Below are 27,619 nucleotides of genomic sequence, written 5' to 3'. Positions count from 1 at the left end.
TTAATAATATTTGTAGTTATATTTGTTCCATCACTCATTTCAGATGCAAAATTTATCTTATTTCATTCCCATCTAGCCGCTCAACCTCATTCATTTAAGACACTATGAATGTATTCTCAACCTCGCGTGCCCACGGTTAAACTACCTATAATTGCTTACACACCTCTATTATTTGGCTTTTGCTTATGCTCTAAAATTTGAATTCCAACATTACATTTTGATGTTTTTTTATCCTAATTTATTTTTCAGTCTTAGTTTTTAAATCACTATAAAGATGTATATATAAGTTTTATTCCCGTCTGCAAATACATTACTTGTCTTTTTTACATAGAAAAGCCAAAAAAAAATACTGTCTTCTGTTTTGCGACGGATATAATATACTCCCTCTCAACTTTTTTTTTAAGACGTTGGGTGGTTCATTCGTCTTATATTTGCATATGGAGGGAGTAATACATTTGTATGCTGCAATCTTACTCTTCCTGTCTGGCGATACCTGCCTTTTGTACGTGATGCTGGTTTTGTGCTGTGAAATCTCTGGAAACCATCATTCCTGTCAGTCGAAAGGAACAGGTCCAAATGGGGGGCTTGCATGCATGGATAGCTACCCAGCTACCAACTGAAAGTATACATCGCACTCACAAATTCGATGCATGGTCCTAGCTCGACCCCCCTACTTTTCCGGCAAAATATTAGGGCGCTTTTCCATCTCCTCCCTAGCCAATTAGTGAGTATTAATTATATGAATCAATTTTTTGGATGGAGAGGAAACATGTATCGTTGGATAAACACCTTGATCAGGATAAGGTGCTACTTGGTGTCCAGACGGTGTGGTTTTAGTAAATATGTAGATTCGATAGGATTAGTGTGTTTAATTAGTAAGAGTGTTACTGATAAAAAGAAAGGAGGATAACAAATTAATGCAGGTAATTAAGACATGCAGCGTAAGTGTGAGGCAGTGTAGTAAGAGCAAGCAGTATAACCAACTGCTAGCTCTAATTCATCTGTAGTCAATTTAATAGTCAATTCATACAATAGTTATCTATAAAACATTAATATATGATCCTATATATCATACTCACGCTACGTCTTAAAGGCCGTGCTGTAGCTGACTATAAATTATTAATTATTAGTTCAATACGCTTCTCTTTTATTTTTTTTAAAATATGTTTATAGCTGGCCAGGCTATTGCACTGCTCTAAGAGTGTGACTGAGATGTGTGTGCATGCGTGTCGGCCTGCAGAATGCATTCCCAGCCGTACGTACAGCGTGTGATAAGCAGCTAGCTAGATAGAGTGGATGAGATATGCATGGCCTCAATGCCTGCCTGATTGATACTGGAAGCGGTGGTTACGAGATGTGATTTGACGACCAACCAAACCCTGCGCTTGCTTCCGTCGGTTAATCAGGGCAGCTCCGGCGTTAGTTCTAAAAGGTGCCAATAGGACAGAGAACTATCTGAGGTGTAATATGTTAGAGAGGTGTTAGGGATGAAGCTAGAAAATTAGTTCATCGGGGTCACTGGAGTCAGAATACACTAATCTTGTTTATTTTTTAGTATAATCTTAGCTGCCTAAACAGTATAACAATGGATTTCGTCGGAGATCATCGGGCCAGCTGACCCCGATGAATACACTATAGCTCCATCCCTGAGGGGTGGTGCTAAGTTAGAAATGTTTTGACACCGGTGCGAGATTTAACACCCAAGCTAAGAGTTAGAAAATTATTTGTTTGCTCATAGTCTCCCGGCCTACAAGGAGAGAGGGGAGGGGTGAATCAGTGAAATGAACTTCTTTATTTCTCGTAATTCCTGTCAGATGGTGCTAGTAAATTAGAGAGAAAAAATAAATTAGCGTACGTGACAGACTTTGGCTTCATTGTTGTGAACAAAAAGCTGCCCTAACAACACGCTGCACCCATGAATCCATGGATCGATCATCGTCACGTACAATCTATACTCGCTCGGCCATGCATCCTCCATGCACCGCCTCACCGACCGCTTCACTTCATTTATGTATGAACCAATGTAATGCATGTATATGTTTTTCAGATTTACTGATATCCATGGAAATCGTATGTGAATTTAAATAAATCCAAAACATATATATTGTGACCTGAAATGGATGTTCCAATACGTATATATGATCGAGCTGGGCATACGCGTCTACGTAGGTCAGTGTATATGTACGTAATATATATATATATATATGTATATATATATACATATATATATGTATATATATATACATATATATATGTATATATATACATATATATACGTATATATATATAAGTAGGTACATGTACACTGACGTATGTAGACGCGTATGTCCAGCTGGATCATATATACTTATTGGAACATCCATTTCAAGTCACAATATATATGTTTTGGATTTATTTAAATTTAAGTGGCCGACTCCGGTGTATATTACTTGTAGTATAATTTAATCCAGACCGCTGATCTAATTTTGTTGGACGGTTATGATTAAATTATACTACCAACAATTTTAGGTGTAGTAAAATTCTAAGAGGGCAATATCGTCTTTTTACCGTGATAGTAAGTGGGTCTTGCTGAGCTTTTTTTGATCCGTGCATAATGTGATAAAAGAATAATAAATACAAATCAAATATTAATCAAAGTACAAAAATATCATTTTAAATCAATGAACAAGATTAGTTCTACTGGCGGTATTATACTACAGGTAATATGTACCGAAGCATTGCACATAATTTAATCAGCGCAGTGTCTATCTATTGTAGCTGCTGCCGCGCCTTGGCATGTTCACGTGCATTATGCGTCTATATATCTACCTGATGCAATGCAGTAGCACGTACGTACGCGGCTACTGTACCGTACTGTAAGGCCGTTCGATCGATCGACACGTACGCTTGGTAGGTGGTATGTATGTATGTGCATTACACATCAACGTACGTACACACGCTAGTTAGTACGATTTGGTTTTGGAGACATCGATGCATGATATATACTACTCTTGATCCTCTCTTTGATTTGCGGCCGGGCCGGTGCTCACTTAATTTTGGACGTATTGACCAACCGATCGATCGATCGACACACACATACCTTTGGTTGTGTATGAATTATTAACTTAATTAGGCGATAATGCATTATATGTCACTGAGTTTATCATATGTTTATGTTTTGCCAAGGACTTTGTTACGCTTATTGACTTTTGCTACTGAGCTTATGCTCAACGTTAGCCTCCGGTAGTATTGTATCATTTTCTACAAATGATAAAAATATCTTTAGTACAAAAACTTTCAAGATTTGGATAAGATATTTTGAAGTATCAGAATTTATGCTTTTGCCAAAATTTTTATGGTACAACCTTATCTTTATAATATGATATTTTGGAGTTTTTTTCCCTAAATTTTATAAAAGCAAATGTTGAAAATAGACTGCAGCGAAAAACTCAAAATCAATTCTAAATCTAAATTTAAGTTTTATAATTCAAAATTTGGCTTATAGTTAGGCATAAGTATAGCTGAAAAGATGAGTTTGTTAATCTTTCCTATAGTTAAATTAGAATCTTTAATCATAAACACTGTGAGTACACACCTGACATGATTAAAAACATTTTTCACGAGAAGGGTGGGGCTGCTCTGGCATGTGAATTCTGGTGTCGTACACGTACATCAAGTTCGTTAAAGAAAACGATCCTCTTATGGGCTGCATTTGGAACGTAACGAGGCCATATCCAAACAATTGCATATAGGAACAAATAAGGAGAAAATGAATATCTGCGCGAACAATGGATGGTTTATGATTGTCAATGTCATCATAGATATAGAGATAAATATGTTGCGAAAATAATAAATATCTGGGAACAAACTTCTGGAGCATTTTCCTAGTCCACTAAGAGTAGCCTCTCCAATTCTCTAGCTGGCATCTAACATGCATTATATGTAAGACATATAATGGAAACTTTTGCTCCACGAGAAATACATTCTGATCGACTTGATAGGTTGTGCAAACAGTCATAAATATGTTATATTCAATACATATTTAAGGAAATGCATTGATCGATACGATCTAAAAAAGAGTTCATTACTGTTGTTAGGCGATGCTCATGTGGATAGTGTCTGCTCATGGCCTACTTATCATGTAGAAGCCAGATAGCCATGCATGCCATTGCCATGGGTGAGGTGTCTGTCGGTCTAAGAGAGAAGAGAGGGAGAAGAGAGGATAGATGGATGCAGATGAGAGAAGAGGGTCCTTTGGTTTATGTTTATATGTATGGTTCTTTTGGTTTTAGCTTTCTTATCATATATTAATTGGACTTATCGATAGTCAGATGTATCATATTTTTTAATATTGTTTGTATCTTCTTTTAAGTATATGCTACATTTTGTCTAATTCATTTCTTAAAAAATAATAATCAATCTTGGCGAAAATAATAGGATAACGAGCGTGGCCTTGTGTACTGCAAAGCTTTAGCATGTGGTTTAGCAAATAAAACACGTCATAAGGAGGGCCTATAGCTCCTGAAAAGTGAAAACAAACTCATTGTCCGTAGACCAATAAATGTTGTTTTCTCTTTTTTTTTTCAGTTTTGCTACTGCACACCTGTTTTAATTTTGAGTCGTCAAGCACTCAAGCGACCTATTTAATATTTTCTAAATGGTCAAACTATTTAGCAGAAAAATTACATCATTAATTTGATTTGTTACCAAAACTAATTTGCTGAAATTATGTAATTAAATATTTCCGCTTTAGTGTTGTTTAAAGTATAACCGTCAATGCTTATCGTTAACTCCTAGTCAAACCGGTGGTTTGGTGTTAGAATCCTTGGTGTATATAACTTCCATTTAACATAATTCTATTTAATAATTTAATATTTTGGTATCATTATATTATACAAGTACAATTAGGAATGAAAACTATCAGAAATAGTTGGAAAATGGTATCAATAGCGCCGAGAATTTTCCATACCGTATCTATACTACATTGAATGTCTCTTATGGTGGTCATAGTGAATCTACCACCCCACCATTTTCTATGGTTCTTCTGCAAATTAGCACATGGTATTTCGTAATATTATGGAATAGTCTATTTTGATTCAAACAAGTGTATTAGTATAGTTAATAAAAAATCCTTTAACATTTTGTAATATATTTCCATTGCAAATCATGGATATTTGTTAGTTCTATACATATATGTGTACTAGTTTTAATGAGAGCTTAGTTTGTAGAAATATTGGATGAGGGAGAAATCATATGATCTGTTGTATTGCACTAATCCTCACAGGTCTATTTATAGCGTACATAGAGATAGTAACTTGGAGTATAAGATAAATATTTTATCATATCGCTCTAGGGTTTTATCTTTTATCTCTAGAGTTTCTATTGGACTCTGTTATCTCTAGCCGTATGCATCTAACATAGTTGCGTCATGAATTTGCCCTGGTCTTCATCTCTTATAATAATCTTTAGGGGAAAAACCGACGACATTTATTATTAATAGAGGTGGTCATGCGATGCTTTCACCTCCTGCGAAATAAGGCACTATTAATTTGAATTAATGCTGCGGTTATCGTATTGAACAAAATTAATGCCTGGTTCAATTTGGATTTAGCCATGCATGAGCACACTGTACATATATATGCTTGCTCTTATCTTGGAAACCCGGCCTTTTGAAAAGTTGAAACCTTTTCCATAATGTGCTCTAATTATGCACCACATATATATATGATCGATTGATCTATATGGTTAGTAGCCAGTCCAACTCTTAATTAACGATCAGCTGGACACTTTAAATGTCGGAAGATTTATTGCAATTAGTGTATAATTAAAGGTGCTTAAGCATGCATGCCCAAATTGTTAGGCGACTTGATTGATTTAACAAAAAAGAAAAAAGAGCGCACAAGGCATTCACTGGCATGCTTATCCTATCAATCAATTCATTCTTATTTAGAAGCCCATCAAGATATTCTAATTAATCCACAGAGCCAGAAAAAGGAGATATTCATATCTGTGCAGGTGAGCTCCATATTAGCTTACGATGCTTGCAAACAAACCATGTTTGAAATGTGTGATATAATTTTACGGCTGATCATTCGTCTCGTTTAACAATATAGCGTGAATATTTGAAAATATATCTTATTTGCATCAAAAACAAGTGGCAACAAGATAAATTATGCTTTCCAAATAAATAAAAGAAAGCGTCGTATATATAAATATGGATGGGAATTTATAAATATGACAGACATATCTAGCATCAAATGGAAAGTGACACGTGGCGTGACTCCATTGGCTACGTTTTCCTATTTAAGCACACACGCTTCGTCTCCAAGGCGTATCACTTCCTTCCATTCCATCCACGTCGAGCTAGCTTAGGCTAAGCTCTCCTCGCCATGGCGGCCGCCGGCATTCCGCTGCCTCCGGTGACGACGACGACGGCGGCGCTCATGGCCGCCGCATTGCTATTACTGCTCCTGCGGGCGGCGGAGGGAGGGCAGCCGCCGTACTCGTGCGGGCCGCAGTCGCCGTCGGCGGGGGCGCCGTTCTGCGACGCGCGGCTGCCGGCGGCGCGGCGCGCGGCGGACCTGGTGTCGCGGCTGACGGCGGCGGAGAAGGTGGCGCAGCTGGGCGACGAGGCCGGCGGCGTGGCGAGGCTGGGGGTGCCGGCGTACAAGTGGTGGTCGGAGGGGCTCCACGGGCTCTCCTACTGGGGCCACGGCATGCACTTCAACGGCACCGTCCGGGGCATCACCAGCTTCCCGCAGGTGCTCCTCACCGCCGCCGCCTTCGACGACGCCCTCTGGTTCCGCATCGGCCAGGTACGTACATATACTCGCCTCTGTATATCTATCTATACGCACGTACTTCGTCGCCAACATATTTATACTCGTACATATGTACGAGAAATTAAGAGGTAGTTACACTAACTTAAAATTGAGCTTTTATGGTGTAGTGATGTTTTCGCTTGGTTGAGCCAACGTCTCCCTTTTTAAAACCAAAAAACGGTATCAAAGCCAGGTTTCGATAGTATTCTCTCTGTTTCACATTATAGAACGTTTTGGCCTTATCTATATTTATATATGTGGTAATGAACATATATGTTGATACATAGATATATCTAGACAAACCTAGAAAATATTATAATATGAGCAATTTTACATGATCTTGAGTAGATACCGAGAGATACTAAAATTTTAGTATAGATATCTCTTATACCTTACGTATTATAAGATACCAAAATTTTAGAGTCTTCTTAAGGACCGTAAAATCGTTCTTATAATATGTAACGGAGAGAGTAGGAGTAGTGGCTAAGGGTTATGGGCCTACCATGCTTCTGCGTAAGGTACAATGTACTGTAGCACCTAACGTCTTTGACACTCCCTGTATACGAACGTACGTGCGTACACTTTACAGCTAGAATCGAAATTTCTTGCAAAAATACTTATATGGATGCATATATACTGATGTGTAACACATATATATGGATGAGATATATAGGAAAGTTGAGTATGCATGCTGTGTGGTAGGGCCCGCGCGCCCTTCTATTATTGCTTGCCAATTATTTATTTTAGCAGTGCACGGTACTAAAGTTGCTAAAAATATACATGTCTAAATTACTATACACCCTGGACATTGATAACACTGCATACATGCAGGTAGGACGTGCAACAGAAAGTTTTTTTATTCATTTGAGTACCGGCCACCAGGCGAGGTTGACGTGAAATTTCCCCTGAAATTTATTCGATATATATATATATATATAATTTAATTTCTGCAGCATGCAATCGTACCTCCGACAAAAGGAGTACAATTCCAAATAAAGAAACAAATAAATACAATTGCATAAATACATACATATATATATATATACATATTTCCAAATAAAAATATATAAAGGGTGGTAAGCAAACTAGCTTTCTTTCTTTTTAAATAAAATAGCAAGATAAAAGATGGTTTGCATGCATGCACGCCTGGCCATTTATCTCGTATCTGATGGCCAGAAGAGACAAATAAGAGGGGCATCTGTGGGGTTTGTACATAATAGCGACATATACATACTCCTATTTGGTGGGAAAGACATATTTTTATATTGGAAATTAGGTGTAGGCTTGTATTTTAGATTATCTGGTTTCAGGGAGATTTATCTAGATGCATACTTAAGTGGGACATTTATGCAAACATATCTATGAAGTTAATTTAGTTCAGAATGTACGTACTATATATAAAAATAAATATAAATGACATTTTTCCAAGCTAAGTCATTAAGTCTAAAATACAGGTGATGAACACAATAAATTTAATGTGTTGGTAGTGAGCACAAACTATAACGTATAGAAGTAGACAATATTTACATTGTCCTTTCCAGCAACGTACACACACTGTTTGCAATCAAGCTGCAAAAAAGCCAGGACTATTAGGACGGCATAAGAATCAGGACCTCCCCTGCATACATAGGAAGGCCAGTATAAACAGTGAACACGACATCAGCAGGTGCATACAAAAGCACACAAGCACACATATATGCTTGATTGTTCAGTTAATTCTGACCTCTGAACGTACTAGATGCATGCCATAACAGCAATAATCCAATAGGTAGGCCAGCAACAGCTAGCAGATTGTCTGATGGTTGTTGCATAACGCAAAAGCTATATAGCTATTTCAGAGGTAGCAACAGACTTGAAAAACAAAATGCAAAAGCTCATAGCTATTTCAGAGGTAGCAACAGACTGAAAAACCTGAGGCGTTAACTGCATGCTGCAAAGGCTATTTCAGGAGTAGAGAGTTAGGTCAGGACGGCCGGCCGGCTAGCTAGCTAGCTTAACCTTTTTTTTGTGCCCAACTACCGATCGAGCTAATAGTACAGTATACTGTACATAGAGTGCTTACTTCGTTAATTAGTTAACTACGTACTCTCCGGCCTGTGCTTAATTTGGCCAACTTTTAATTGGTTCATCAACTAATTAATTGAAGCGGCTATTAATTAGTAGTAGTTGCTTAATCTGACAGAGTGACAGCTAACAGTGAATCTATGCAAACTTGATGAGCCGGCGGCGGACAGGGTTCATATACATGTAGATCTTGTCTTTGGCATCATATCAACCAATGAAATGATCAGCTTGCTTAATTTCTCAAGTAATCATGGAAGTTGTTAGCCTCTTGCTGGATAGTCAAGAGTGATCGTACGTACATGAGCAGTACATGCATATCTAATGGACGATCGATCGATCGACCAGACGACGTCGCTGTCCCTGTCGTTCGTTACGACAGTAAACACTAGTGCTTAATTGCTGTGGCCGCCATGGAGGATCATATCAATCGATCACGAATGGGTTAGGTTAGGTACGGTACACTACTTGACTTGGTGCAGATCGCAAGAGAGCTCTGACGACCCTACATATATATCTTAGCTCATTCATTAGCTCCCATGTGCATATATATCATGCATGCTGCATGGCTTTGAGTGACACTTTGATCATGGGGTTAGTTAGAGAGAGTAGTACTTAGCCACCAAACGATCGAGCGTGCAATCGAAGCATGTCCTATCAGTTGGTAATGCTACCCGGCCGGCACCTAGCTAGTGAGTGATATGATTCTCTTTACTGCTAATACAGTAGTCACTAACTAACCTTGAAAAAACGAACAAAAAGTTCAGAGGATTAACCTTTCTGTAGGCTATAGCTAGCTAGCCGATGAAAGTAAAAGGCTGAGAGAATCTCTAGCTAGCTGATCACTACCGACAATGCAGTTGATAATGATTGTTAGACCAAGTCAATAGTATAGTCAACTAACAGCTTAAACTTATCTATAGTTAATTCAATAGCCAATTCATAAAATAGCTATATCTACGATACATATATTACACTGTCCCATCCATCATCCATACACTATGTCTTTAAGTTGTCCTACAGCTAGCTATAAATGTGTAGCTCACTGCTGTTCTATCTCCCATCTTATTTTCTTAAAATATATTTATAGGTAGCTGCTCTTAGCTCTATTTTTATAAATTAAAATTTTGAATTTTCAGCCTTAAATTTAAAGCAGATTTTGGAGGGTTTTGTACTTTATTTTTTAGCTTCAGCCGCAAGGTCACGAAGAAGACGTATATAAAAATTTATTTGCAAACATTTTTAGTTTGTAAATACGGTGTTTTGACATTTTCACACGTGTAGGCCATCGGCACGGAGGCGAGGGCGCTGTACAACCTGGGGCAGGCGGAGGGGCTGACCATCTGGTCCCCCAACGTCAACATCTTCAGGGACCCACGGTGGGGCCGCGGCCAGGAGACCCCCGGCGAGGACCCCACCACGGCGAGCAAGTACGCCGTCGCCTTCGTCCGGGGCCTGCAGGGGAGCTCGCCGGCGACGGCGCTGCAGACCTCCGCCTGCTGCAAGCACGCCACCGCCTACGACCTCGAGGACTGGAACGGCGTCGCCCGCTACAACTTCAACGCAAGGGTGAGAGATCTGTCGATGTTTTTTTTTTTTTGTCAAGCCAAGCATGCCACTGCTACACATGTATCTGTTATTGCTTCTATTTTGTAAAGAAATACATAAATATATTACGTTTCACATGAAGATATAATAAGTAAAATTGGGTTATTTTAGGAAACTACAGTAGTAGCGTATGATTTTGTCTGCAACTTTATTTGCTCAAAAAGTTTTGAATCCATGTGGCCTACACGCAAAGCTGGTGTAAGCTACCCTCATTGGACATACACACAAAAGGGGACAAAGTGATGGTTCTATAATAAAATCATTTGTTATTATAGTAGTTATATGAAATGTCAATCTAAATATATACTAGTAAAGTAGTAACTTTAACAAAATAATTACAATTTTCTAAAATGTATTCCATTAGAGTAGATTCACAGTGGTAGCGTAACGCGGCATTAAAACCACAAAACCAATTAATTAGAGAGGCATCCCAGAGAAATTATCACATTTATAGAGACCGGATTAAATCTTAATACCAGGTAAAATGGAGCAACGAGAAATATATATATCATGGACAATGGCTTTTATAATGATCAGCAGCAAGTGTTTTCTCTGAAACAATTGGGATTTATGATAAAAATGCAGGTGACAGCACAAGATCTAGCGGACACGTTTAACCCGCCGTTCAAGAGCTGTGTGGTGGATGGGAAGGCGACCTGCATCATGTGTGCCTACACCGGCATCAATGGCGTCCCTGCCTGCGCCAACTCTGACCTCCTCTCCAAGACCGTCAGGGGAGACTGGGGCCTAGATGGGTAACATTTCTTTCTATCTCAAATTCTATTGAGGTGTCAAATTTGAATGTGAAATAAAAGCATAACTATAGAGTATATTATCTTATTCATATTTGAATTTGAACCATGTGGTATAATTATTTTGTATCCACAATCTAATGTTTTTCATGTTTAAATAGATTATATTAGAATTATGGGTACCAAAGTTTCTTATGTATTATTTTATTGCATTTTAAAATTTTTATTTCATAAATAATTGAATTCAACTTCAAATATACAATTTATGTTTCAAAGTAAAAGAAACATATAAAGGTGCAAAAAGGGGGCAGAGAGACAACATATGGGGCAACCTTAACAAAACAAATTTTCCATTTACGGGATATTTGGTTTAAAGGAATTTTCTGAAAACATAACACATATGTAAATAGGCACGATTTTCACCATTTTGACCGATATTGAAAATGGCAATTCGATGACAATGTTATTACCACCTCCACCTAAGATCGATCGGTACCATGATTTTTTTGCTGAATTACTGCCCAAACACGCATGCAGGTACGTTTCTTCAGACTGCGACGCAGTCGCCATCATGCGTGACGCGCAGCGTTACGCGCCAACGCCAGAGGACACCGTTGCGGTTGCCATCAAGGCCGGTCAGTACAAATTACCCCAAAATTCCTCTGCCCAAACTTGCACGAAATTTGATCAAAATTTGAGAAAAAAGCCAACATGAGTTGAATTGACAGGAAGATGAATTCTGAATTTCTGAGAGTTTTGGGTGGTACGGTGCAGGTTTGGACTTGAACTGCGGGACGTACACGCAGGAGCACGGCATGGCGGCGCTGCGGCAGGGGAAGATGTCGGAGAAGGACGTCGACAGGGCGCTCACCAACCTCTTCGCCGTGCGCATGCGCCTCGGCCACTTCGACGGCGACCCCAGGGGCAGCGCCGCGTACGGCCACCTCGGCGCCGCCGACGTGTGCACGCAGGCGCACCGGGACCTCGCCCTCGAGGCGGCGCAGGACGGCATCGTCCTGCTCAAGAACGACGCCGCCGCGCTCCCGCTCGGCCGGAGCGGCGCAGTGGCGGTGATCGGGCCCAACGCCGACGACCCCGCCGCGCTCAACGGCAACTACTTCGGCCCGCCGTGCGAGACCACCACGCCGCTGCAGGGGATCCGGAGGTACGTCGCCGGCGCGAGGTTCATCGCGGGGTGCGACTCGCCGGCGTGCGGGTTCGCCGCGACCGGCCAGGCGGCCGCGCTGGCGAGCTCGTCGGACCGCGTGGTCCTCGTCATGGGGCTCAGCCAGGACCAGGAGAAGGAGGGCCTCGACAGGACGAGCCTGCTCCTCCCTGGCAAGCAGCAGAGCCTCATCACCGCCGTGGCGAACGCGGCGAGGCGGCCGGTCATCCTCGTCCTCCTCACCGGCGGCCCGGTGGACGTGACGTTCGCCAAGAACAACCCCAAGATCGGCGCCATCCTGTGGGCCGGGTACCCCGGCCAGGCCGGCGGGCTCGCCATCGCCAGAGTCCTCTTCGGCGACCACAACCCGAGCGGGAGGCTGCCGGTGACGTGGTACCCGGAGGAGTTCACCAAGATCCCCATGACGGACATGCGGATGCGCGCCGACCCGGCCACCGGCTACCCCGGCCGGAGCTACCGCTTCTACCAGGGCAACCCCGTCTACAAGTTCGGCTACGGCCTCAGCTACTCCAAATTCACCCGCCGTCTCGTCACAGACCGCCCCGGCCGCAACCTCCTCGCCGGCGTAGCCCCGAGGCCAGCAGGCGACGGCGGGGAGAGCTACCACGTGGAGGAGATCGGCGCCGAGGGGTGCGAGCAGCTAAAGTTCCCGGTGGCCGTGGAGGTGGAGAACCAGGGCCCCATGGACGGCAAGCACTCGGTGCTCGTGTTCGTCCGGTGGCCGAATGCGACGACGGGGGAGAGCCGCGCGGCGAGGCAGCTGGTCGGGTTTCGCAGCCAGCACGTGAAGGCCGGGGAGAAGGCGCGCGTGGCGATGGAGGTCGACCCATGCGAGCACCTGAGCAGGGCGAGGGTGGACGGGAAGAAGGTGATCGACCGAGGGTCGCATTTCCTCATGGTCGGCGGCGAGGAGGACGCCGGCGGCGACCACTGGGAGATCAGCTTCGACGCATGAGGAGAACACATTATTATTTCGAATATGATTTTTTTATGGAGATTATTATTATTGTGATTTTATTGTTTGTCGCGTAGTTAATTTAATTTATGGTGTAATTTGTGTTGGGTTTGCCTCTCAAGAAATCGGGGGCATATGTTTTAGGATTAAATTAAGGTGTAATAATGTCGGCTACGGAGGAATAATAATTAATTTATTTCTGGAAATTAGAAGAGAGGAGAGATTGTTTCAGTTTTGGCCCGCTCTGTTTTTTTTTTCCTTGACATGCATCTGCTTTGCTACTGTGGGCTGTGGACTCAAAGAAGAACCACGCGGTACGATCTAGTGACCGGGAAAGTCAGATGTTACGCGTATTCCTCCACCGCAAAACCGGGAATGTCGAGATCCATCCTCCGTGTATTCAAGCGCTGTTTCGAGGGAGATTTTTTTTTTTTTGGTTGACATGGTACATCATCGACTTGTTTTATCTGTGCTGATGTGGCACTTACATTGCTCTCCCTCTCATGTCTTTGCTGCCGATTTGGTTGCAAGGTGGCAGGATCTACGATTCGACGATGCTCTAGTACGCGAAGCTTGAGCTCCTTCCCGCATGTATTTCTGCGGTGAGCTCATTGATCTGGAAACCTGCCTCGTTCGAGGTCTAGACTAGTGCCATGCTCGCACAAGTGCCACCTCATGGAGTTCCAAGTTCCGTAGGAAAGGAGGCATCACGGCAAGTACAACAGCAAAGCGTAGATGTTGTTATCTATTTGACACACACAGATAGCTAAATAGACAGCTTGTACAATGACTTGTCTGCAAAACATTTAATTTATCCTTTGACATATAAATTAAAGTAATCAATAGCGCTAGTGAATATACGAGATGCGACGTACAGCAGTGCTAGCAGTGTCGGTTTGTCATTGGAGCACACATCCCTGCTGTCTCTTCGCGAAGAGACGTTGTGGTCGTCCGTTAGATGGGGCAGGTTTTTTTTAAAATTTCGTAACATACAGACGGCTTAAAGACAACCGTTGTACATACCCTCAGTCTAGGTCGCCAATGCCACCGGTCTCCTCCATAAACTAGTTGCTGATGCGTGTGTGTGCCACCGTACAGCAGCCTACTGTTGCCCTGATGCAGCACCGTCGCCATGGGGGGAGAAAGTATGGCGAGGGACATGAAAAGGATAAAGAAAGATGACACGTGGGCCCTACTCTATATTTTATTTTTTACGATGAGTGGACTACCACGTCATCTAATACCACCTTGAAGTTGGGAGTCATGTTAGACGTATTTTAATAATTGGAGTCATCGTTATATCTGGTGTTATAGTAAAGGAATTAGAATCACATGAACATGTATATTTGAGAGAGTTAAATAGATTTTTTCCTTATGTAACCCCACTACAAATCCACGACATTAGGTTCGGCCCACTTGGCACGATACTGCTACATCTGGCAATGTGGGTGGAGCAAATCGGTGAGGAAGCAATTATTTTACTTTCTTCCGTTTTAGTTTTATCAACCAGGAAAATTTTCTTAAATGAACTAGAAGATTAAATCATAAATTTATCCAAACTACTTATAATTTGATAACTATGTAAACTACATATTTAATTTGGACATGTTTTACTTTGGAGATTTGGTTGAAATTTTTAGCATTATTCAACAGATTTAATGCTTATTTTATCCCAAAACTATGGGGGTCAAGCCAAAATACATATTTATGAATACAAAATAATTTTTGAATAAAACTTTTGTATATATATATATGCTAAACCATCTAAAAAATCAATGGTTGGAAAATAAACTTGATACAAAACCCTCAATTCAACTTACAATGTAAGGTTAAAAATTCAAATTCTGGTTTATAAACATAAGCAGAAGTGAAATGATAAGGTTGTACAACTTTTTCGCGACTTAAAAACAACAGTGATGTGAATCTAAACTCTAAACTCTATTCGGTTTTTTTTAATCTTTCTCACTAAATCTATAATATGTTGATATACAGCCTTATATCTGTAGCTTCCTAACTATGCACATTCTTAAATATATGTTGAAATTTACTCAACATTAAACAAACTTGTAAAGTCAAAATCGAATAGGCAATAAGAAGATAAATTTTGTGCTGATTAAAAAGGTTGAATATAGGTCAATTTTGATCAGTGTTGGACATCCAGAAAAATCCACGACAGCAGATATTGTACATATAGTTTTTCTCAAAATATATCATTGCTTTGTTGGTTCAAGAACTGATAGCGATACACGAACCCATACTAATATCACCGCACAATATATGTTCAGGGTTTCATTTACCACGATAATCGTCATGATTATCTTGATTATTGCGATGGCCTATAGATGGCAAATGGGCCGCCCCGCCCTGCACGGCCTGGGCATGACCGGGTTCAGGCTCGAGATCAGACGGACTAGCACCACCCAACCTACATGCTGGGCATGGCCGTGCTTGCTCACTGGCCATACCAACGGTCTAGGCACAACCCAATAACACTTAGGCCGTGTCGGCCCAGCCTAGGTGTGGGGTATCATCAACCTAAACGTATCCGTATAGAAAAGGTGTACTGAACAAGGAAGGACAATATAATCTTTTAGTGGCTAGGTTAGGAGTTTGGTAATATTTGGATTGTATGCCTACATTACTAGATAAGTCTTAGTATTATCAAATTAGGTTTGTATCTGTCCGTCGGTATATAAGGGGGGCAAAGGTCCCCAAGAGAGCACGTCATATTAGATCGGCGAGTTCTTTGTTGATCTATTTTACACTAAAATACAACCAACCAGGCAAAAGTAGGGGATTGTCTCATATATTGAGAGTCTGAACTTAGGTAACCCCTTGTTTACTGCATACCATTAATCTTTGTACCCCATTAGTCATCCCGTAGTATTACTGCCAATTGAGATCGTCGACAAGTCTATTTTTCATCAATTATCTCTTTAGTTTGTCTTATATGGTTGGAATAAGTATATTTTGCTTCTCTCTTCTCTTTGGGTCATGCCTTACATGACTAAATTAAGTCTATTTTTGATCTCTCAACTACTTTTGTTTCCTGCTCATTAGACTGTATTGTGCCAAGGCATCGGCATGGGACCCAACAGTCAGGTTATGTTGGCTTGGGTCTAACACAAGTCTTGTCATATGTTGTGGCTGGGTTGGGCTAAATGGCTCAGCCATCGGGCCTTGAGCCTTATGGCTATTTGTATCATGGACTTGACTATAAATCAGAAGTTAGACCCAAGCCATGAGAAGGCAATATATAGCACTCCTAAGTTGTCGTTATTGGATCTGTATGCGCGCGGTGCCATGAAAATTTGCAGATGAGAGTAATGGGGAGAGGCTGTGGTGTTACTTGTACTATCTTCAGGATATAAACCCCTTGGTTGAGGAGTTAGTGATGGTTGTGTGGACACGAATGAGGTGAATTGAGGACAATGTTGAAAAGCCAGCTCCGCGTGATCTATTTATGCGTGCGAGAGAGCTCTCGGGGGGAGGAGAGGGCCTAGCTATCTAGTTGTTCGAGATTATGAATTGTTTAACGTATATTTTGGTGAAGGATTACTTTCTAATCTTGAACCATTTTTAGATAAATGTAATGGCTCCTAAAGATGTTGTGTTTATTGATAGTACTGTTAGTGGTCAACTATAGATACACCATTAATGATCATGGGTTAAGACCATTTGTTTTTTTACTCTCTCCATTTTAATAAATTCACAATTGAATATATATTTATAGTATATTTTATCTGTGTTGGAAAATATTGCTATATTAATTAGTCAAACTCTAAATTTGATACAAACGCCAATATCATGCCATGAGGGAGGGAATATAATTTAATTTCTTTCCATGTTTGTCTTTTTAGCACATGGACGCTACAGGCCCCTTCGTTTCGCAGTTGCAACTGATTATAAGCCAAAATTTGAATTTTAGAACCTAATTTTGGACTTGATTTTGTGGTTTTTTTTGTCGTGGTTTGTTTTATGTATTTTGCTTTTAAGTTGCTATAGACACGCATATGAAAGTTTCCCCGTAAATTATTTTTTGTTTGCGAAAACGCGTTTTCGCTTATTCCTTAAAAAGCGAAACGATGCGAGCACCTGGCCAGCTGTAACATTTGCTGCATACACATCCAACTATATTGTTCCTGCATTCACTGCAGAAGATAGAAGTCCAGCTAATACTGCTCTACTACCATAACCATATTTAGAACCTTTTTATCACACAATTAATTCCAATGATTTGGAAACGGCACATCCTACAATGGACTAAAACAAATGAACTATATGGCTAGATGCAATGCATATACATCTCCATGTAAATTCACAGCTCACGAGATGCATGCTTCACGGTACACGTGGCGTCGCGCCATTGGCCAGCGCCGCCCATTTAACCATGCAGTACACACGCCCTCGAGGTCCTCATCAACTCGTACCCCTGATCGATCCTCAAGCTCGCCGAGGGACATGGCCGCCGTTCGCGTCGCCGGCGCCATGGCCGTGGCCGTGCTGCTCCTGGCGTGGCCGCGCGTGGCCGTGGCCGGTGAGCCGCCGTACTCCTGCGGCGGGGCACAGTCGTCGCCGCCGCCGTCGCTGGCGCGCGGGCACGCGTTCTGCGACGCGCGGCTGCCGGCGGAGCGGCGCGCGGCAGACCTGGTGTCCCGGCTGACGCTGGCTGAGAAGTTGTCCCAGCTCGGCGACCGCGCCCCGGGCGTCCCGCGCCTCGGCGTGCCGGCGTACGAGTGGTGGTCGGAGGGGCTGCACGGGCTCTCCGTCTGGGGCCCGGGCATCCGCTTCAACGGCACCGTCCGCGCCGTCACCAGCTTCCCGCAGGTGATCCTCACCGCCGCCGCCTCCAACGGCGAGCTCTGGCGCCGCGTCGGGGCGGCCGTCGGCGCGGAGGCGAGGGCGCTGTACAACGTCGGGCAGGCCAACGGGCTGACCATCTGGTCCCCTAACGTGAACATCTTCCGGGACCCGCGGTGGGGCCGCGGCCAGGAGACCCCCGGCGAGGACCCCGTCACGGCGAGCAAGTACGCCGCCGCGTTCGTGGCGGGCCTGCAGGGGACGGGGGAATCGCCGGCGGCGACGGCGACGGCGACGACGACGCTCCAGGCATCCGCGTGCTGCAAGCACGCCACGGCGTACGACCTCGACTACTGGAACAAGGTCGCGCGGTACAGCTACGATTCAAAGGTGACCTCTCTCTCGTCGTGTCGAATGGAATCAAGCCATCTTTTAATTTCTTTTCACCTATTTATATCTTCACGAATTTAATTAGTATTATCTCAGTTTGTCATCATCCTCACTTCATATAATGTTAATAAATCTAAACATATATAAAACATATAATGTTAATTGATCATTGACAAATTATGTAGGGACAAAACATGTTATAATCAAAAGGAGTACATTCTACTGTATTGACGTGTATATATATACCCTTTTAAAGCTGCCTGGGATATTGGGGTGCATATGGAAACATCAAAATTGTAAGTAGTGCGGCTAAACATAAAACAGGACACTTATAATTAAAAAATATACCGCTAAATAAAACAACATGTTTTCTTTACTAAGTACAAAAACTAAAATATTTGATGCCGAAAACATGCGAACTTATCGTTGTCGTGACATAGATTTATTTGACGTGGAAAACTTATTAGAGCCGAGAAAAGCAAGTATGTTTCAGCCAAATCAATGGAAGAGTGGAGATAATGAAAAAAAAATGGAATGAAGCACTATTGGAATATGTTCGGATGCATTGACACAGATTGATGTTCAAAATTTTCACTAAGATCTTTTCGCTTATGCTTTTTTTACTATAGTTTACTCTATAGTCTTGACTTTTAAATCACTAAGAATATGTATATAAAAGTTTTATTTATAAACTATTTTTCGTTTGCAAATATACTATTCGAATTTTTTCACGAAAAAAACCAAATAATCACCTGTTTGTGGCCCGCAAAAATGTAGGGGCCAAATTCCATCGCCCATGATGACTGTGCGGAAATACAGGCCTGTACAGACTTACTGCATTCATAACTAATTGGTTGTTTTCACCTTGAGTTGTTCCTTTTTTCTTTGACCAGCAATCATTTTTTTTGACAATCTAACATTAAATTTGCATGGTTAGATTTGTAGTTAAATCTGTACATTTTCCTAATATCTTACATTCAAACTGATATCTTAAATTCACATCTATATATTTTGAGGGAATTTCTTATATACTACTCAAAATTGGCACGCTGTCATGTATGTCACTCGAAATTGGTTTATCCCTTCTATGCCACTTGTTCAAGTTTACCTATCCATTTGTATCACTGACGCCAATCCACCGTGGGTTGACTGTTAACTTCAATGTAAACTGACACATTTACCCTTGGGAGTTGGTGTATATATAGATTATTTTTTGCCATCACCATCACAAATCAATAAACAGACCGCTTCCTAACACAAAATTTAATACAAAGAGCACTTTTCACAGGTTATAACTGAATTTTTGAATTTCACGAACAAATTGAGTGTTAAATTGAAATGCGTATATATGACTGATGATACTAGAGCTAGGTTCATATTCTTAATTAGATGCAAAGTTCCCTTGTCCATTATGCTTATGACGATGGTGCAAGGTTCAATTATATATAGCAAGCTAGGTTTCCATACGTTGACAAGGAGTACGTGTTATTTGTGAGGTGTTCATCAGGTGATCGAGTCTCCAAGATCTCCTCACCAGCAAAGTAAGAGGGGAATGGCGAATGAGCGGGTATGATACTTATCATATTGTATAGGGTTCATTCTAGAATTTCTATTTCCTCCATCAGTTCCTCTGTAAACATTATTTATATTTAAACATCCACTGTTGGCAACTTTTTGGAAAAAAAACACAATCACTAAAATGATACACTCTGTTTGATATTGTAAGATTTTTACCTTTTGGAACAAGTTGTGTTCAATATTTCAAAAAGTATTTTTCGTATATTTTAGTAGGTACCATGAGGTACTACTGTTTTCAACGTAAAATTTAGTACATTCATATAAAACAGATCTCATCGTACCTTCTGAAGGTTGGAAAAAATGCTTATATTTCAATACCACACTCTTCAGTGTTTGCAGTTTAATTTGATCCGAAATTTCAGGAACTTTGGACCCCATCAGCTGGAAACTATTTCGCTTGATCATTTTCTTTTATTCTTCGAAAATAGTCAAAATTTGCTTAAGGTTTTAAAAAGACTGTTCCGAATTTATTTCGGTGCCCTGTGGCGATAATATTACCGAACCATTGTAAACTCTTCTTCTCTCCACCAATATTTTGTTAAGATTCATTTTCCGTGGAATATAGTATAAATGTTTGAATTTAGTTTTCTTCCTGAAATTTTTCAAAATATCGAAAATTTAGGGGTCGACGCCACCTTGACTAAATTTGCCACTCGCTGTGTATGACATGTGGGTCTTTATATATCTATGGTACGTGGGTCTGGTAACAAATCTGTTATCACCACGTGTATGAGTGGTAAAAAGTAAGTTAATTATTTCTCACCCCCAAATTTTTTTCTGTTTTTCGACAATGTTAAACATTGTTTGTAAGTAGCTCAGGAGTCAGGTACTCAGGACAATTACGATGCTTTTATATGGGTGGAAATTTACGATTCTTAACACTTTAACAAAACTGATCCAGACAGCTGCAAACCAAAATTCCATGACTTCAGACAGTAATTTAACTGAAACTGTTTCGCAAATTTCAGGAATGGACGTGAACTGCGGAAACTACACACAGGTGCACGCCGTGGGCGCTGTCCAGCAGGGGAAGCTCACCGAGAAGGACATCGACAGGGCGCTCATCAACCTCTTCGCCGTCCGCGTGCGGCTCGGCCACTTCGACGGCGACCCCAGGAGCTACGGCCTCTACGGCCGCCTCGGCGGCGCCGACGTGTGCTCGCCGGCGCACAGGAGCCTCGCCGTCGAGGCCGCGCAGGCCGGCATCGTCCTGCTCAAGAACGACGCCGGCGCCCTCCCACTCCACCTGTCGTCGGTCGCCTCTGTCGCCGCGATCGGCCCCAACGCCGATAACCTCGGCGCTCTCCACGGCAACTACTTCGGCCCGCCGTGCGAGACCACCACTCCGCTGCAGGGGATCAGGGGGTACGTCGGCGGCCGCGCGACGTTCCTCGCCGGGTGCGACTCGCCGGCGTGCGGGTTCGCCGCGACGCGCGAGGCTGCCGCGCTGGCGAGCTCGTCGGACCACGTGGTGCTGTTCATGGGGCTGAGCCAGAAGCAGGAGCAGGAAGGGCTCGACAGGACGAGCCTGCTTCTCCCCGGCGAGCAGCAGAGCCTCATCACCGCCGTGGCGAACGCGGCGAGGCGACCGGTGATCCTCGTCCTCCTCACCGGCGGCCCGGTGGACGTGACGTTCGCCAAGAACAACCCCAAGATCGGCACCATCCTGTGGGCCGGGTACCCCGGCCAGGCCGGCGGCTTCGCCATCGCGAGAGTCCTCTTCGGCGACCACAACCCGAGCGGGAGGCTGCCGGTGACGTGGTACCCGGAGGAGTTCACCAAGATCCCCATGACGGACATGCGGATGCGCGCCGACCCGGCCACCGGCTACCCCGGCCGGAGCTACCGCTTCTACCAGGGCAAACCCGTCTACAAGTTCGGCTACGGCCTCAGCTACTCCAAGTTCTCGTACCACCTGCTCACCAGCTCCGGCGACATCTCCATGTCCTCGAACACGACCCCACTCGCCGGCATTACGGATAGCCCCACCGGCACCGGAGACGACGGCGTGAGCTACCTGGTCAAGGAGATCGGTGTCGAGACGTGCAGCCAGCTGATCTTTCCAGCCGTGGTCGAGGTGCAGAACCATGGCACCATGGACCGCAAGCACTCGGTGCTGATGTACCTCCGGTGGCCAACCAGTAGCGGCGGCCGGCCAGCGACGCAGCTGACCGGGTTCCAGAGCCAGCATCTCAGGGCAGGCGAGAAGGCCAAGCTCAAGTTCGAGGTGAGCCCATGCGAGCAGTTGAGCTGGGTGAGGGAGGACGGCGAGAAGGTGATCGAGAGAGGGTCTCACTTCCTCGTGGTTGGTGACGACGAGTGGGAGGTCAGCTTTGGCATTTGAAGCTAGCTGAAGTTGAATTAATCGGTTTGAGAAACAAACAAATTACAGAAGAGTAATTTAGCTCTCTTTGATGTAGTTAATCTAAAGCTGGTCAAGATTGTCTAGCTATGTGATACAATAATTTTGTCGTTTGCTACCTAGCTCTTCTATTTCCCCCTTTGGCCTCAACGTATCGGTATCGCGTGCGATTTATTTCGGGGGGCCTAAATTTCGGACTGAATTTTCAGACAAAATTTGATTTTAGACTAAAATTCGATTGAATTTTCTGAAAATTCAATTTTAAATTAATAATCCATCGACCCCCTAAATCAATGGTAACGACAAATAACATTTGGATTCATTAAGTGCATCGAAAAATAAAAATATATAGGTTGAAACAGTCCAACTGAAATTTTTGACCGAAATACACCGGCTATCGTGACCTACCGACAAACCCTAAATTTCCGAAATTTCTGTCCGAAATTTTAAACACCGCCTATGATTGCAGTAGAGAAATGATTGTTCAAATTCGTTTTTGTTTTGGTTGTCAATCACTACTCTGTCAGTGATTATTCTAGCCAGACCCATATTTGCGAGCTTAAAATTTTGTAAAGCAGCTAGATATAAGCAAATTTCTCAGATTCTGGAAAAAGCACTTCATAGGAAAATATATAGACACACAACTGAACACAAATTTAACGTAAAAAAACCTTGTGGAAAAAACCATAGACGTCAACCGGCAAGAACCATTACGAGAAGATGATTATAACACATGGAACTACAATAGGTTGTCGCACTCGTCCTGTGCAGTTTATAAGAGATGTATAAAGATGAAATATAAGAGTTTTAATAGGAAATGCTAGTATTATTAGAAAACTCTAATAGTCCTAAAGGAAAAAGACTAGAAGTTATATTAGAAAACTAATAAAAATAATCGTAGTACATTGTATAATGTAATTCGGATCTTCTCGCTAACCATCTCTATCATGTGACGAGTTCACTTGTACCATAAAAATCACCAATAACCAAAAATATAATGTAGATAAAATCATGTTGTTGTGAATAGTCTTTTGGACTATACTGAATACGAACAAAATTGAGGACAACGAGAATATATGTAGTTTTGTATAGGAGCAGTGAACCATACTTCAAACTCACCGTATGATAGCTTCAGAATAAGAAAAATGAGGGTATTTCTAGAGTTGAATATGCAATATGGAAATCCTATTTAGTGTGACTTCAATGAGTTTTATCTCATGTTGTACGGTCACTATTCGATTCGGGCTATGCTTACTTTTGTTACTTTATTTGACCTAGAGTTAGAGCAACTTGATGTTAAAACTACTTTCTTACGTGGAGTTTTAGATGAGGAGATTTATAAGACACAACCTGATGGTTTTGTTAGTTCTGGTGAAGAGTATTTAGTTTGTTATTTGAAAAAGTTTCTTTATTGTCTAATCAAGCTCCTAGGTGTGCAGTGGTGTAAAAGGTTTGATTTTTTTATGATTGCACAACAATGTTCACGTAAAATTATGATAGTTTTGTCTCTTTTCATATATTATACCTAACAAACCCGTTTTCTCAGCTTCTAACTTTGAATTCATTTTCTCGATTATACCACTCTAAACTCTCAAAAGTTAAGTTTGATCAAAAGAGCTATTAACTTCTAAAGATTTTTGCGAGAAGCTCTAGGTGCTAGGTGCTCCTCCAAGCATAACCTAGACATGCATGGATCATGCAAATTAATTTGTCGCACTTTAAGTTTACCAAGTTTAAATAAGTTATGTGTTCATTTAGTTTGCTTGTACTATATTTGTGACGAGATTTGTACTTCGCCATGTGGTCGGTAGTTTTAAGTATTACTAGCAAGGTCTTGTAGAAGTTAATAAAAAGCTTCTTATTTTTTTAAGCATAGACAAATTGACTATTAGGATGAAATGGATACCAGGTACTAACATAAAAAGCATAATCGACAATGGGTACCATCAAATTTTGCCGTTAGCAGCATAATCTGTCTGAAAAAAATACGTTTTCTCTAGTCTCTCTTCTTGTGTGCCGCTTGCGATAATTTGTTTTTGTTCTGTCCACATAACCCACATGCATCACCTGCGAAAATGGTTTTTCGCAGGCGGCGTATTGGCTACGCTCATTGATATCCATTTTTAGGTAGCCGAACAGTAAGCGATCCGCGACCTACTATTTGACCTGCTTCCAACAATATTTTTGGCCTAGTGATCTCTTCAATGACTCACACTGCTCGAAATTCTAACGGTTCCGGTATCTCCTAACACACTGTGTTTATATCCTTGTTTTACCTGTGCAACGATGAAATAAAAAAAAAGGCATGTTAATTCAGAAAACAAGTTCACCCAAAGGGCGGACCCAGTGCCCAGTGCAAGACGATCGAACAAGAAAATTGCATCTTCTGGGCTATCTCCCCTCCCCCCCCCCCCCCCCAAAAAAAAAGAGGGTAGTGTTCGACCAACTTTCTCCAATGAGCTTGGTAGTAATTAACTGATGAACACCATTTGTGTGATATGATCATGTATCGGATTATGTGAAAACTAGGATGAATACAATTTTCTTCTGTTTTCTAATTAAATATCACCTATAACATTAACAGATATTCCTATGGCATTTTATTTAATTCTCTAGATGCAATCAAGGTGAAGCTATATTTATACTACGATGTATCGGGCGCGTTCTAAATAACTTTTTCAGTTCGCCTGTTAAGTGCACATAAAAATATTAATTATTTAAAACTTTAAAATTGGTTTATTGAATTTTTCCGAACAAGACCTGCGCTCTTGCACGAAACACATCATTTAGCAGTGGAATAGTATAGGAAATTACGGTTGATGAGTAGTAGCCGGGCCCAAACACCTGAAAAGAACAGGCCCATCACCTAATATGGAATCTGTTTGGAAAACAGCTAAATAATGAGGAGCCCACAAAAGATTGACGTCGCCTGGTATTGGCCAGCCTATGATGGGCTTCTTAAATGGGCCGGTATTGGATCATGACGTGCGGTGCATATGGGGCAGCGCCAGACATGCTGATAAGTACTCCTCCGATTTTTTTCCTTTTGACACCGTTAATTTTTTATTTACGTTTGATCTTTTGTTTTATTTAAAAAATATATAATTATTGACTATTTTATTATAATTTAGTTTCTTATTAAAGTAAGTTTAAGTATGATTTATAATTTTTATATTTGGATAAAATTTTTGAATAAGACGAAAGTTCAAACGTAAAGAAAAAAAAGTTAACGGTGTCAAAAAAAAAAACTGGAGGGAGTACATCACAGTGCAACCAAATTCTACAATTTGTCGCTAGTTCCACGGTATAGGAATAACTTCTTTCTAACTTATATGATTTAGCATCGCTACTGATACCCATGTATCAACAATTCTCAAAATTTGGAGAAAAATCAAAACACTCCCTCCGATTTTTTTAACGCCATTGACTTTTTCTTCTATGTTTGACACTTTGTCTTATTTAAAAAGTTTATATAATTATTGACTATTTTATTATGATTTGGTTTATTACTAAAGTAACTTTAAGTATAATTTATAATTTTGTATATTTGAATATTTTTTTAATAAGACGAATGGTCAAACGTAAATAAAAAAGTCAACGGTGTAAAAAAAACCGGAGAGAGAATCAGACCGTAAGTTTTCGGTCAAATTTTGGATGTTTTACAATATAAAATTTCAGAATTTGCGGCCAAATTTGAAACTATTTATGCACGGGAGTTGTCTACACTGCTCCGGAAACTATTTATACAGATGGCTAAAACACATTTTACGGATGGGAGTAGCAGCTGAATGCAATACACCTCCTGCGAAGATGGAGCACCTTTGTAGGCGTCACTTCTCACGAGCTGCATGCAAATATGCATTTTCGCATGCGGTACGGTACCCTCAATAGGTGGTACCGCTGCTTTAGATGCTTTGGTTGTGTGTGCCGGTTGCAAAGATGCATATCCTACAATGCAGGGTTGCATAATTAATTTTTTATATTTTGGTTTAGGGCTATATAAATCATTATATATTTTGGTTTCTTATATGATAATTAAATTTGTCCATGTCAGGCTGTACATATGTTATCGAATGAATTGAATTAATAACAAGAATTCCAAGAAAAGATAAAATTAGTTTTAAAAGACAGTTATTTATATAGAGACGAATGAAACGCACCAATTAAATTTACAATTCAGTAAATAGAGACATATTACATTAATTGAAATATAAATTGTTCATATGAAATGTCCTATTCTACATCCAAATTCAAATGAATACTGGAATGTCCCAGTTGATTATTCTTTTGTATTTCGCATCCTGTCTTGTACCCTTCCTTGTCAATGAATTGATAAAATATTAGCTGTACAGGGTGTTTATGTTTATATATACACTTATATCCTAAGGGTTGGTGCAGTATCGTAGTCCATACACTCGAGGAAGTGCCACGCATAGTATAGGCACTCAATAAAAAACAATACAGAGTTATGTATATATTTAGATAGAATTGTATTAATATTTATTTAATTTGCATCACATAATTACCAGCCATTTGTTGGGGACGAGGAATTTCTTTCTATTTGTCTCGACTATTCCGTTGTTCCCTCGGTTGTACATCAATGCACTAGAAGATACGACAATTATTGCAACTAAGGTCTCAACAAATTAAATACTTAAATTACATACTAATCTAAAATGTCGATGAAAGGCTGATAACTAGACAGGGGGATATCAATTGGGTCTAGCACAATGACTTTGCATTGTCTTGGATAAAAATGAAACATATGTAATGATCTTAATTTGCATCAAAAGTAATGTTAGGAATTCATTTATTTAGTATGATAATGCATATAATCAAGCTTACCTGCTGGTTTATCTTATTAACCTAGCATTGCTCAACCTATATAGATGACAACGTCCATCTTCTTTTCTTTTCTGAGTCTTGCAATGTGCTTTTTTTCTCTTCGCAGGTGATTCACCTTTCAACACCGTCGGATCTGTTCTGATTTCGATGGTGCGTGCTGGCCTTCATATTCAAAGTGGGTTTAAATATGCAACAGGTATTTCTAACTTCATTGCTAAGCTATGTTGCATCCTACGAAAAGAGAACGATTTGTTAAGTCGAGAATAATTTGTTAAAATAAAA

General features: G+C 41.2%; 2 protein-coding genes across 2 annotated transcripts; both read left to right on the top strand.

The window, feature by feature from the left end:
* The first annotated feature begins 6,341 nt into the window (after positions 1-6,341).
* On the top strand, positions 6,342-13,579 carry LOC102720751 (probable beta-D-xylosidase 7). Its single transcript, XM_040529079.1, has 5 exons — positions 6,342-6,794; positions 10,146-10,430; positions 11,055-11,224; positions 11,759-11,856; positions 11,996-13,579. The coding sequence occupies exons 1-5, from the start codon at positions 6,369-6,371 to the stop codon at positions 13,360-13,362; spliced, it is 2,346 nt and encodes a 781-aa protein (XP_040385013.1). The 5' UTR covers positions 6,342-6,368; the 3' UTR covers positions 13,363-13,579.
* A 4,244-nt stretch (positions 13,580-17,823) lies between these two features.
* On the top strand, positions 17,824-22,474 carry LOC102720470 (probable beta-D-xylosidase 7). The gene is made up of 2 exons (XM_040528808.1): positions 17,824-18,571; positions 21,036-22,474. The coding sequence occupies exons 1-2, from the start codon at positions 17,824-17,826 to the stop codon at positions 22,472-22,474; spliced, it is 2,187 nt and encodes a 728-aa protein (XP_040384742.1).
* Positions 22,475-27,619: the final 5,145 nt, after the last annotated feature.

The sequence above is a fragment of the Oryza brachyantha genome, chromosome 11, assembly GCF_000231095.2.
Source record: "Oryza brachyantha chromosome 11, ObraRS2, whole genome shotgun sequence".
Taxonomy (NCBI): domain Eukaryota; kingdom Viridiplantae; phylum Streptophyta; class Magnoliopsida; order Poales; family Poaceae; genus Oryza; species Oryza brachyantha.
This window is presented reverse-complemented; position numbering and strand designations above follow the sequence as displayed.

Excerpts from the sequence above, each read along its gene's own strand:
- LOC102720751 (XM_040529079.1), top strand. The coding sequence starts at position 6,369 with ATGGCGGCCGCCGGCATTCCGCTGCCTCCGGTGACGACGACGACGGCG. Across the intron at positions 10,431-11,054 it reads GCTACAACTTCAACGCAAGG|GTGACAGCACAAGATCTAGC; the intron begins GTGAGAGATCTG and ends ATAAAAATGCAG. Across the intron at positions 11,225-11,758 it reads GGAGACTGGGGCCTAGATGG|GTACGTTTCTTCAGACTGCG; the intron begins GTAACATTTCTT and ends ACACGCATGCAG.
- LOC102720470 (XM_040528808.1), top strand. The coding sequence starts at position 17,824 with ATGGCCGCCGTTCGCGTCGCCGGCGCCATGGCCGTGGCCGTGCTGCTC. Across the intron at positions 18,572-21,035 it reads GGTGACCTCTCTCTCGTCGT|CTGCAAACCAAAATTCCATG; the intron begins GTCGAATGGAAT and ends TGATCCAGACAG.